The following is a 12,646-nucleotide window of genomic DNA, read 5'->3' on the forward strand; positions in this document are numbered from 1 at the left end:
TGACGTAATGTTGTGGTTCCTGCATGTTTCGGTGATGCGATGTTGTGGTTCCTGCGTGTTTCGGTGACGTGATGTTGTGGTTCCTGCATGTTTCGGTGACGTGATGTTGTGGTTCCTGCGTGTTTCGGTGACGTGATGTTGTGGTTCCTGTATGTTTCGGTGACGTGATGTTGTGGTTCCTGCGTGTTTCGGTGACGTGATGTTGTGGTTCCTGCGTGTTTCGGTGACGTGATGTTGTGGTTCCTGCGTGTTTCGGTGACGTGATGTTGTGGTTCCTGCATGTTTCGGTGACGTGATGTTGTGGTTCCTGCATGTTTCGGTGACGTGATGTTGTGGTTCCTGCGTGTTTCGGTGACGTGATGTTGTGGTTCCTGCATGTTGCGGTGACGTGATGTTGTGGTTCCTGCGTGTTTCGGTGACGCGATGTTGTGGTTCCTGCGTGTTTCGGTGACGTGATGTTGTGGTTCCTGCGTGTTTCGGTGACGTGATGTTGTGGTTCCTGCGTGTTTCGGTGACGTGATGTTGTGGTTCCTGCATGTTTCGGTGACGTGATGTTGTGGTTCCTGCATGTTTCGGTGACGTGATGTTGTGGTTCCTGCGTGTTTCGGTGACGTGATGTTGTGGTTCCTGCATGTTTCGGTGACGTGATGTTGTGGTTCCTGCATGTTTCGGTGACGTGATGTTGTGGTTCCTGCGTGTTTCGGTGACGCGATGTTGTGGTTCCTGCGTGTTTCGGTGACGTGATGTTGTGGTTCCTGCATGTTTCGGTGACGTGATGTTGTGGTTCCTGCGTGTTTCGGTGACGTGATGTTGTGGTTCCTGCGTGTTTCGGTGACGTGATGTTGTTCCTGCATGTTGCGGTGACGTGATGTTGTGGTTCCTGCATGTTTCGGTGACGTGATGTTGTGGTTCCTGCATGTTTCGGTGACGTGATGTTGTTCCTGCATGTTGCGGTGACGTGATGTTGTGGTTCCTGCATGTTTCGGTGACGTGATGTTGTGGTTCCTGCGTAGTTCTGTGACGTGATGTTGTGGTTCCTGCGTAGTTCTGTGACGTGATGTTGTGGTTCCTGTGTGTTTTGGTGACGTGATGTTGTGGTTCCTGCGTAGTTCTGTGACGTGATGTTGTGGTTCCTGTGTGTTTTGGTGACGTGATGTTGTGGTTCCTCCATGTTTCGGTGACGTGATGTTGTTCCTGCATGTTGCGGTGACGTGATGTTGTGGTTCCTGCATGTTTCGGTGACGTGATGTTGTGGTTCCTGCATGTTTCGGTGACGTGATGTTGTGGTTCCTGCGTAGTTCTGTGACGTGATGTTGTGGTTCCTGCATGTTTCGGTGACGTGATGTTGTGGTTCCTGCATGTTTCGGTGACGTGATGTTGTTTCTGCATGTTGCGGTGACGTGATGTTGTGGTTCCTGCATGTTTCGGTGACGTGATGTTGTGGTTCCTGCATGTTTCGGTGACGTGATGTTGTTCCTGCATGTTGCAGTGACGTGATGTTGTGGTTCCTGCGTAGTTCTGTGACGTGATGTTGTGGTTCCTGCGTAGTTCTGTGACGTGATGTTGTGGTTCCTGTGTGTTTCGGTGACGTGATGTTGTTCCTGCATGTTGCGGTGACGTGATGTTGTGGTTCCTGCGTAGTTCTGTGACGTGATGTTGTGGTTCCTGCATGTTTCGGTGACGTGATGTTGTGGTTCCTGCATGTTTCGGTGATGTGATGTTGTGGTTCCTGCATGTTTCGGTGACATGATGATGTGGTTCTTGTGTGTTTCGGTGACGTGATGTTGTGGTTCCTCAGAGGGCGTCTCTCACGAGGAGAGCTGGAGCTTCTATCCCAACGCTGTTCGCACGGCCGGCTTCTGCGGGAACCCCTCGTTCCACTTATACTGGCCCAACAAGAATCAAGACGGCTCACACAACATCCTGGCAACCCGTGAACTCATCGTTCAGCCGGGATACATCTTACAGTTCAAGGTTCGAGCTCAAGGTTATTGATGTTACATTGATGTTTCTCGTATAAACACACTTATATATCCAGTGACACGGGTCTTTGTCCACTTTAGATTGTGGTCGGCTGTGAGGCAGACAGATGTGATGATCATCATTCAGTGCTTCTACAGTACAGGAAGGATGCCAGGTGAGTGTGTGTGTGTGTTCATTCACTCTTGTGACTCCGCCCACTGTCCGTTCACCCAATAGTATTTCGACACCCAGGGTTACCATTTTGGCGGAAACGACCCTCTCCAATCCGTATTTCAGACCGCCAGCTGTCAATCTCACACACTGCACCTTTAACATTCATGTAACCAAGAAAAAAGGTGGAAAACACATGTTTTTTAAAAGATGTTTCGTACATTCAGAAATAAAATTTCCATAGCTTAATGGGAAGATTGGCTAAAACTGCGGTTCATTGCAGTTTGCAGCCATTGTTATTTCCATTTTGCACGTTTGTCTGTATACAGTGTAGAAATAGAAAGTAAGTGGAAACGTGTTGTCTAGTAATAAAATGTGTGTGTTTCACAGGTCAGACATGTGGCAGTTAGTCCAGTCCGCCTGTCTCCCATCATCCGTCAACAACATGGGTTGCTCACCTTTCCAGTTCCACGAGTCCACGATCTACAGTCCTGTGAACAGTTCGGCCTGGACCAGAGTCACCATTCAGCTGCCTGACCATGTGTCTTCTGGGTACGGCTTATTGGGTCCCTATAAATGATCCCTTCCAGCCATATCATGCCCTGTTTCTGGCTCTCCTAGAACAGGTTTTCCTGCTTGAATGTTGATTATTCTCCTCATATTCTCCATTGTTGCGGCTCCTCTCTTCCCAGTCTGTCAGTAACGCTCTGTTTACTTCCTGTCTCTGTGAAGCCCCTCCTTCTGAAAGCACACTGTGCTCTGATTGGTGAAACAGTCTGAATCTTTGTGTGTGTGTGTGTTCAGTGCATAGGCGGAAATCGCGGGGGGGTCGGGGGGGTCAGGACCCCCCCTATCTGAGGGTTGTCCCCCCCAAAAAACATTAAAATATGTGTATTGTAAATAATGTAATGATATGTTCTCAAAATAATTAAGAAATAAAATAACACAAATGCAAACGGGGCAATATCGAAAAAAGCGTTCTAAACATTTTGAGACCCCCCTCCCTTGCCTCACAGTGCATTGGTCCACTGCCTCCGTCCCTTTTACCTCAGACACACACATTCCGGTGGCGGGAGAGAAAAACATAGTTTTTGAGTAGTTGTGGAACTCCAGTAAAGGGGTCGCACACCGGACGAGAAGCGTCGCGTCGCGCAGCGCCACGTCTTTACAATTCGAACACATTATTATTCTCGGTACACACACCGGCGGCGCCGTTCGGTTGGTTTATATGTTTAATATAGTTAAAGAATGAGTCAATGAATGAAATGAAATCGCTGCGCTACGTGAGGAGAGTAACGTTATGTAAACAGATTCGCCGCTGGCTTAAACCAGAAAGAAATTAAGAAGTATAATGAAATGGTCTCCATGCTACACTAATAATAGTGGTAAGGCTTTCCTCTGTATTTTTTTGCCTGTATTATTGGTGTCCCCTTCAAAATTTGCTCTTGAGAATTGTTATGTTTATTGTCCCCCCCAACATTTTGATGAAATTTTCGTCCCTGGTTCAGTGCGACTCAGTTCCGCTGGATTCAGCACGAGGCGGCCGGCGAGCGCTCCAGCTGGGGTGTGGATCACGTGTACATCGGGGAAGCGTGTCCCGGTCTGTGCAGTGGTCATGGCTACTGTACCAGCGGGCCCGTCTGCATCTGCGATGAAGGCCATCATGGTGGGTGTCAGTTTTCTCTGACTCTGTGATGATGTTTCCTGTACGACAGAACCAACAGGACCAGGTCTTGTCTTTCTCAGGGGACGACTGCTCTCTGTCCAGCACTGAACTGCCCAGCTCGATCAAGGATAACTTCGAGTCAGGCTCGGTGTCTCCGGAGAGCTGGAGTGAGATTCAGGGTGGTGGAGTGGGCAGTGGATGCGGTCAGCTTTCTCCTCACGCTCACGGAGACTCACTGTACTTCAACGGTTGTAAGATGAGGCAGGCCATCACTAGACCTCTGGATCTGACCCGCGCCAGGTAGAGCAGAAAATCCATTCAATCAAGAAATCCCTTTGTTTTCATGTGTTATTAGTACCGTCAGCCACCATCCCCTCTGCTCATCTCTCTCCTCCAGTAAGATCATGTTCGTGCTGCAGATAGGCAGTGTGTCTCAGACAGACAGCTGTAACACTGCTCTGGACCAGGCCGATACCGTGGACCGGGCCGTGCTTCTCCAGTACAGCGTCAATAATGGGGTTAGCTGGCAAGTCATTGCCCAACACCAGCCCAAAGACTTCATCAAAGCCCAGAGAGTGTCCTACAACATCCCACTGTGAGTCTGCAAACGCGTATCACACACAGAATAATGTTACGAATAATGTTGAATCACTTTTATTGTTTGTTGCCCCTGTACAGTAGAGCAGGTGCTAACAACGCCACGACTGATCAAATCTACAGTATATCTTCAATATGTTCACACTTGTAGTTCGCTTCTCTTTGTTCTTTTGGTCTGGACCAAAAAAATGAATAAAGCAGTTGTAGTTCTTATTTGCTAAGCATTTACACTGTCATTTTTAGCACTGAACATAATTTTTTTTTTATTTACATATATTTGTACAAATATTTTGCGGCAGAACTTACCAAAGATCTAAAACATTGTTGTTTGTCAGCACTAAATGTGCTCGTTGAACTCTGAACCGCATTTCAGATGGCAGCGATCACACTTGCTCAAATGAACCGCACTAACAGAGAAATCACACCAGAGTTCGCTTTAATCAAATCCTATGAACACACCATACGTTTCCCTGAACTGTTCCACTGGTTGTGCTGGGCAAGTTGGTTTCCGTTTCAACAGCCTTGACCGGAGTTGTCATAAAGTACAGACTACGGTACTAAGTCTGTACTGAAATTGATAACAGCATTTCCTTTTAGCTTTTTGCATGCTTTTGAATGGATTCTTAAACACCTCTGATTGTTGATGCGCTCAGTGACATCTTTGATGCTCTTCACTGCGCTTACACAGATGCACACAGGAGTCAAACGCTTTCAAACGCTCCCGTGTGTATCTATGTAAGCGCTCGAGACATATACTGTGTGTTGAGCGCATGAACACAGCGATTTGCAGTTATTTGCAAACTTTGAAGTTCAAAAGTTTTACAGATGCATTAATGACTTCCAACTAATTGCTGTCAAGAAATGTCATTATACCTACCTGCTATGAGTAATTCTTGCCTTTTGTTCTGTGATTGATGTGTGTGTGTGTAGGGAGGCTCGTGTGAGGGGTGTTCAGCTGCGATGGTGGCAGCCACGCCATGAGGGCGCAGGTCATGATCAGTGGGCGCTGGACCATGTGGAGGTCATTCTGTGAGTATTCAGACTAATATACAAGACAATGAGCCATCTTCACTCAGACATCAGTATAATCTCTCTGCATAAGTATTTTACTGACACTTAAATCGGGCTAAATATAATGAAGTTTGTTCATTAATAGTTCCATAGTTTCTTCATACTTCTGCATTGGCCAGTAGACGTTAAACACTGGCTGTGCTCATCCCACACACACACACACACACACACTCCTGTTTCTACACATGTCTCTGCCCCATCCCTCTCACTCAAGTTCTTGTCCTCACACTGCGCTCTCTTTCTCTCTCATCACCGTCACCCCTCACATGTTCCCATGTTCACTCCACCGTCCTCTGCTGCTCTGCAATAACCTATCCCGTTCCTCACCTCCACCTGTCCCTTTCCCCAACTCCACCTTTCCGTTCCTCACCTCCACCTTCCCCTTTACTCCTTTCCCGTTCCTCACCTCCACCTCCTCCTTTCCCGTTCCTCACCTTTCCGGTTTGTCACCTACCTCCACCTTCCCCTTTTCTCACCTCCAAATTTCCCATTCCTCACCTACCTCCACCTTTCCCCAACTCCTCCTTTTCCCATTTCTCACCTGCCTCCTCCTTTCCCCAACTCCTCCTTTTCCCATTCCTCACCTACCTACACCTTTCCCCAACTCCTTCTTTCCCATTCCTCACCTACCTCCACCTTTCCCCAACTCCTCCTTTTCCCTTTCCTCACCTACCTACACCTTTCCCCAACTCCTTCTTTCCCATTCCTCACCTGCCTCCACCTTTCCCCAACTCCTCCTTTTCCCATTCCTCACCTACCTACACCTTTCCCCAACTCCTTCTTTCCCATTCCTCACCTACCTCCACCTTTCCCCAACTCCTCCTTTTCCCATTCCTCACCTACCTACACCTTTCCCCAACTCCTCCTTTTCCCATTCCTCACCTACCTCCACCTTTCCCCAACTCCTCCTTTTCCCATTCCTCACCTACCTACACCTTTCCCCAACTCCTTCTTTCCCATTCCTCACCTACCTCCACCTTTCCCCAACTCCTCCTTTTCCCATTTCTCACCTGCCTCCTCCTTTCCCCAACTCCTCCTTTTCCCTTTCCTCACCTATCTCCACCTTTCCCCAACTCCTCCTTTTCCCTTTCCTCACCTACCTACACCTTTCCCCAACTCCTTCTTTCCCTTTCCTCACCTACCTCCACCTTTCCCCAACTCCTCCTTTTCCCTTTCCTCACCTACCTCCACCTTTCCCCAACTCCTCCTTTTCCCATTCCTCACCTACCTCCACCTTTCCCCAACTCCTCCTTTTCCCATTCCTCACCTACCTCCACCTTTCCCCAACTCCTCCTTTTCCCTTTCCTCACCTACCTCCACCTTTCCCCAACTCCTCCTTTTCGCATTCCTCACCTACCTCCACCTTTCCCCAACTCCTCCTTTTCCCATTCCTCACCTACCTCCACCTTTCCCCAACTCCTCCTTTTCCCATTTCTCACCTACCTCCACCTTTCCCCAACTCCTCCTTTTCCCATTCCTCACCTACCTCCACCTTTCCCCAACTCCTCCTTTACCTCTCCTCACCTACCTCCACCTTTCCCCAACTCCTCCTTTTCCCATTCCTCACCTGCCTCCTCCTTTCCCGTTCCTGTCCTGCTGATGCAGGTCAGGGTTCTTCCACCCCCAGATCTTTGTGCAAGCCAGCAGCAGCCCTGTCCTGCATCTTATAACCTTTCCTCTCTTCTGTATTTTGCTCCCTATGGCATGGCTGTAGTGTCAGGTAAGTGCTTTGCTGTTCCCAGAATGCACCACTGTTCCCTGCTTTTGGTTGTCCCTCGCCTCATAAGCCTGTCTTGTGCATCACTATAGACCTCATCACCCCATACATGCAGGAAACAGCACGTTAAAAAGTTACCTAAAATTCATTCTCATTTAGGTGACTGTATTAAAATTGACTGTATTAATATTGTATTAATGTTCATCAGACAGTCTACTAATACTCTAATGACTGCTAGTTGACATGGAGATGGACAGTTACTCATAGTCACTCATGTATTATTGTTTCTAATGGCAGCTACTACTTTGCACCACGCACTTTGAGTCCATGACAAATTTCCCCTAGGGGACAATAAAGTATATTCTAATTCTAGTAAGTCCGTTGTCTAATGTGGACAATTGGAATAAAGTGTAACCCCCACAGCACTGGAACTAATCTGAAGGTGGAAGTTGTAACAATGTACGGTACTGTCCAAAAGTCAAACATTTACTGTACTTTAAGAGAATATCAGTTTTAGATTTCCATTGGATTTCCATTAATAACCCAAACTGTGTGTGTACTGTGTGTGTTGTTTGTTGTCGTTCCCAGTATCCTACCCTAATCTAAGGACTCTTTCCCCTACACAGCTGGAGGTTATTGTCACCCAAAAATAGATCTAAGATTTCATTTCATTTTTGGTATTAGACAATAATTACTCAAATACTAGCATTACGGACAGGTGTTTGTACAGAAACAGGTAACAATATTCTGTACAGCTGGAGTGTCAGAAATAAATATATACATGTCAAACACAAAACAATATAGTGAGACAATACAGTGTAATGAAAGACTCAACATACACTCACTGGTCACTCTATTAGGTACATTTTCTGAAACTGTGTAGGACGCACTTTCCCCCCAGAATAGCCTGGGTTCCTATATAGGATACGACAGTGATTCAGCATGATCTTGGGAACGATCTTTATAGATTCTGGTCCATGTTGATATACAACATATATGTCCAGGGATAGCCTGACCATGCATGTAGTTGCTGAAGATATGTCAGCTACATGTTTATGAGACACTTCTGCTGATCTAGAACATGATCTGTTGTGTGAGACACTGAAGGACGCTGTAATTCCAAGATTAAGGCCATGAGATCACAGGAACCATGATTGGCTTGTAGTCGAAATGAAAGAATTTTTGAATTCGGTTCCATCTTGACCGAGAAAAGTTAGAAAATAACCAAAGGGTGCATTTGTATGAAAAGACTACAACACCCACAATGCACCAGATAGCACAGCTCTGCAAGCCACACCCACTAATCCAGAACTGCGCGCACATCAGAGAAATCATTCTTTCCTCAACAAGGCTAACGTTAGCTGCCACCAGAGTTTGAAATTCATTTCACGCAAAATTTCTAGTTAGTTCCCTGTTATGTGGTCTTCCACCTCATGGCTGAGTAGCGTTTGCTCCTAAACACATCCAGTTGACGTGGAATATAGCAGGGATGAGATTTCACAAACTGAACTATTGCAAGGATGGCATGATCCTACCACAGTACCAGGCTTAAATTCACTCGGCTCTTCAGAATGACAAATGATTGTAAATTCATGGTTAGGAGCTTGATTTTATACACCTGTGGCAATGATTGAAACAGAATTGAGATGTGTCTCTCAATACTTTTCTCCATGGGTCCCCGGATGACTTGAGAACGAAGCAATCCGTTTCCGACCCTCAATATCAGTTCCCAAAATTCACGAGTCCCATTGTGGTGTGAGGTTAATCTCCATCTCCCTCATTGCATTGCATATGAAACCTGCAGTGTAAAAATGTTTGAAAGTTGTAATTTGTTTGAACTTTTTCAAGGGGATAATTATATCACGGTGACAAAAGTCTTTCAATAAATGTGAATAAATATCCAATGTGGGTACAGTCAAATCAAACTCTATTTTTGTTTGCATGCTTAGTAACCCGCACCAGGTCATCCTATTTGTCCATAAGCCATTGCTAACTTGGTGTGTCATGGCTGTATCTCCGCTAAAGACTCACAGATTAGCACAGATCCCTTTCACCGGTCCTTCACCTTCATCACAGCTCCATCTCCCACCCTCCTGTCCCTTCATGCTTTGCAGACGCCCATTCCTGTCCTGGCTGCGTTCCTGGCTCATTGGTCCCAACCTGACGGACAGAAGAGGCAATGACAGGCTAAGCAATAGCAACTCTCAGAATCTTTTCCACATTTTATTTTAATTTCTTGTCTGTCTGTCTGTCTCTCCTACTCACAACCTCTCACTGTTGTTACGTTTGGTCTCTTTATTCTTTTTCCATCTGTCGTTCTTTCCTCAAGCTCCAACCTCAAGCACTGCTCAGTCAAAGTCGATTACTGAACAATTGAGATCCTCTAAAGGACGGACGGCAGTGCTTGAGGTTTCGAGTGAGCGATGGATTTGATCTTGTAGTACTATGTGAATAGTTGTTACGCCTCAGAGGACAGATTGCACGGGGGAAGTCGCCTTTAACCCAACCCGCCTCTGTCTGCTTTCCTCTTCACAGCACCCGCAAACAAAACTACATGATGAACTACTCCAGACAGACTGGCTTACACCACTACTACAGCAGGAAGAGGCGAGCCTTGCGGCAACGAACCTAACCGCTCACGCATTACTCTGTTGGCTACAATCCGCTTTACCTGATGAGAAAACACCGTGTCAGGTCACTTCTATCAGCATATGGCCATTCTCTCTCATCTGAACGACACATCGGACCATCTAGTCCCATTTCTAGCCAATCAATGCCTTCCCAGAGCAGTGTGATGGGAAAGACAAGCACCTAAACGTGGCGATTTTTTTTGTATACTATATATGAACTATTGGGTTTCCTAATTCTGTTTGTTATGATGATCTTGTTTGAATTCTCCCGATGTGAACTACTACAAAGCTCTCACCTCACTCTCTACCGCACTGTGAAGTTATTCTGATGGTTATGATGATCATTACTTGTGCCGATACAGTACGAGCACCGAGGAAAACTGAAGAAGACTCATACTGACGCAGTTTCTTGGATGAAGATAATGTGTTTTGCTGTTGTGTGTCTGTGGGTTTGTTTTGTGATGCGTTGATTGTGGTGTTCCAATCATTTGTTAGTTTTATACTAACTCGTATCTTTTGGGCTTTGATCATTTTTCCTTTATTGGGAGAAGTCGGCCTTGGAGAGGGGAAAAAAAAGAAAATCAAGCAGAGAATGATGAAAAGAAAGAATACATTTTAAAAGAGAGACTAACAATGTTTTGTTGTTGTTGATAAATCACTTTTTTATATATCTTGGTTCCTTAAAAATATTTATGGTAAATGGTTCTCCACCTAACCTATTTAAAATACACTGTGTGTGAAATCTGTGTTTTTTTTGTTTGTTTGTTTGTTTTTTATTATTATATTATTTTTTTAAATTAGGTTTAAGTTATTAGGTCAGGTTCTTAGTTGCGATCAACACCCTTCCCTTCTCATTCAGTGTCATCCAGTTGTGCTGTTAGACATTTCCTCATTACCCTTCTTTTTTTTTGATTACCTGTCAGTGTTGTTTATGATGTTACCCTCTTTCCTTCTTGGTGTAGCTCTCAATATAGCAAGTTCTTGTGTTTATATATATATATATATATATATGCAGGGATCCATCAGCCTTATAAAAGGGAATAAAGAACTGTCAAATCCTCCAAAAGAAGAGTGTTTATTTACTGAGTTAAATTAATGGTTACTAGTTTCAGTAATAATCGCTGTTACGTGTTAAATAGGCTAAAGAAACAGAATAGATGACAAGTTGATTGGACAATGCAATGTTACAGGAGCAAAAAGAGCACAAGACCTCGCCGCGTGTCAATGCACTTGTTCAGATGTTGCATATAATTACTAAAGGGTTTGGTTGGTGAAGGATTTACTATTTCTTTTGGTTGCATCATTTGCCTGTTTCTGCATTTGGTCTATAAACTCTTCGCTTGTCAGTCTCAAAGGACTGAACTTATTGCAATTCAGTTGTAAACAGGCAAGAAAAACCTTTTGAGATGAAACAAAGGAACAACCATCCTCCTAGTAGTTTGATCAATGTAATAAAACTAAATCTTATTATTTGTATCCAGTATAGGGGAAACTGAAATCAAGTGAAAAATAAAGCTGCAAACAGCAATTAAAAGGCCAAGCACAAATAAGTGATGATAAGTCATGCCAGAAAAAAGTTTGCGCTTGAGCCAGTCTGATGTGCTGTGGTCAGAGGAAGGTGACATTAACACAGGCAAAGTTTGGTGTCAAAATGCCGAAGCATTGCAGAGATGCAGCTTTAGGGTCGTTTTGGCATCAGGCAGCAAATCAGTAGATTCGATTTTTGAAAATATTTTTTTCTATCAACACAAAATCCATAACATTTAGCCAGCAAAATTCATCTGATATTAGAGAGCTGGGTATTGCTCGGCTTGCCGCACCAAATCTAAAGAGACCAGTTTGTGATTTCTGGCCAAATTGTTCAGAAGTTACAAGCAAAAATGTATATTTTTCATATCTCCTGACCACTAGGTGGCACTGCGCCGAGACTCTGCAGGTTTCCTCAGGCCATGGCGGTCATAACTCACACCAAGTTTGGTCAGAAAACGCTAAACAGTTGCAGAGATATAGCCTCACATTAATGTTGGCGTGCTCTTCATCAAATTCGTTTGTGCTGTATTTGAGAACGGTCGATGAACCGATTTGAATTCCATAGCGTTTTGTGGGCCTGGTCTGAAGATGATCTGCAATGGCCTAGGAGGCGTTCGTGCAATCGAATCATCTTGAGCCAAGGAATCAAGGAGAAATTATTTTGTTTCTAGCCTTTATGGTTAAAAAGTTATTAACATAAACACAAGTGCAACGTTGGACAGTTGGTGGCGCTACAGCGGTTGAGTTAGAGACTCTTAATTTGCAATAGTGACATTTCAGACTGTCCTCTATCTGTGTGCCAAATTCCATAACATTCCCACAAGCGGTTCTTTGAGCTGCCATAGATTCGGGAGCGGAAGAAGAAGCATAATAATAATATAGATTTCAAGAGGTGCCTGCCTACACACCTTCAGTGATTGGCCCCTATGGTGTTAGCTAGCATTGTGCTAAGCATGCTATAAATGGTTACCAACATATTAAAAGCAACATGCTGATCGTGTCATTACACATCATGACAGGTTGGGGAATTGTAGTGGTGGCGCAGTGGACACATGCCTTTGGGTAGAGAGAGACCTGGGTTCAAATCCACTGTGAGCCGAGCAAGACACTTAATTACATAGCAATTGTAAGTCACTTTGGATAAAAGTGTCAGCTAAATGTAAATGTAATGTGAGGGCCTGCATAGATGTGTTATTGCTGAGCAAATTGGCTGCTGATGTTAGGGCGTCTTCAATCGCTGCTTTTTGCGCACATTTGTGTAGCTAAATGAGGATGATGATGGTTTGTATTCACACACTGGTT

General features: G+C 44.9%; 1 protein-coding gene across 4 annotated transcripts in view; it reads left to right on the forward strand.

Annotated features, from left to right (window-relative positions):
- The window catches only part of reln (reelin), an 88,419-nt gene extending 78,043 nt beyond the window's left edge, over window positions 1–10,376 (forward strand). The window contains exons 57-65 of one of the 4 annotated variants that reach the window (XM_039647590.2): window positions 1,799–1,974; window positions 2,064–2,137; window positions 2,524–2,685; window positions 3,642–3,799; window positions 3,880–4,099; window positions 4,197–4,394; window positions 5,327–5,425; window positions 9,299–9,360; window positions 9,720–10,376. In XM_039647590.2, coding sequence (XP_039503524.2) covers window positions 1,799–1,974; window positions 2,064–2,137; window positions 2,524–2,685; window positions 3,642–3,799; window positions 3,880–4,099; window positions 4,197–4,394; window positions 5,327–5,425; window positions 9,299–9,360; window positions 9,720–9,742 — 1,172 coding nt within the window. In that variant the 3' untranslated portion in view covers window positions 9,743–10,376. Of the gene's footprint in view, window positions 1–1,798; window positions 1,975–2,063; window positions 2,138–2,523; window positions 2,686–3,641; window positions 3,800–3,879; window positions 4,100–4,196; window positions 4,395–5,326; window positions 5,426–7,072; window positions 7,182–9,209; window positions 9,361–9,719 lie in introns of those variants that run through there. The other 3 variants (XM_039647588.2, XM_089135245.1, XM_039647586.2) reach the window with 3 other exon arrangements.
- The last annotated feature ends 2,270 nt before the right edge of the window (window positions 10,377–12,646 follow it).

Source organism: Pimephales promelas, chromosome 10, assembly GCF_988280905.1.
Source record: "Pimephales promelas chromosome 10, fPimPro1.hap1.1, whole genome shotgun sequence".
In the NCBI taxonomy this organism is placed as follows: domain Eukaryota; kingdom Metazoa; phylum Chordata; class Actinopteri; order Cypriniformes; family Leuciscidae; genus Pimephales; species Pimephales promelas.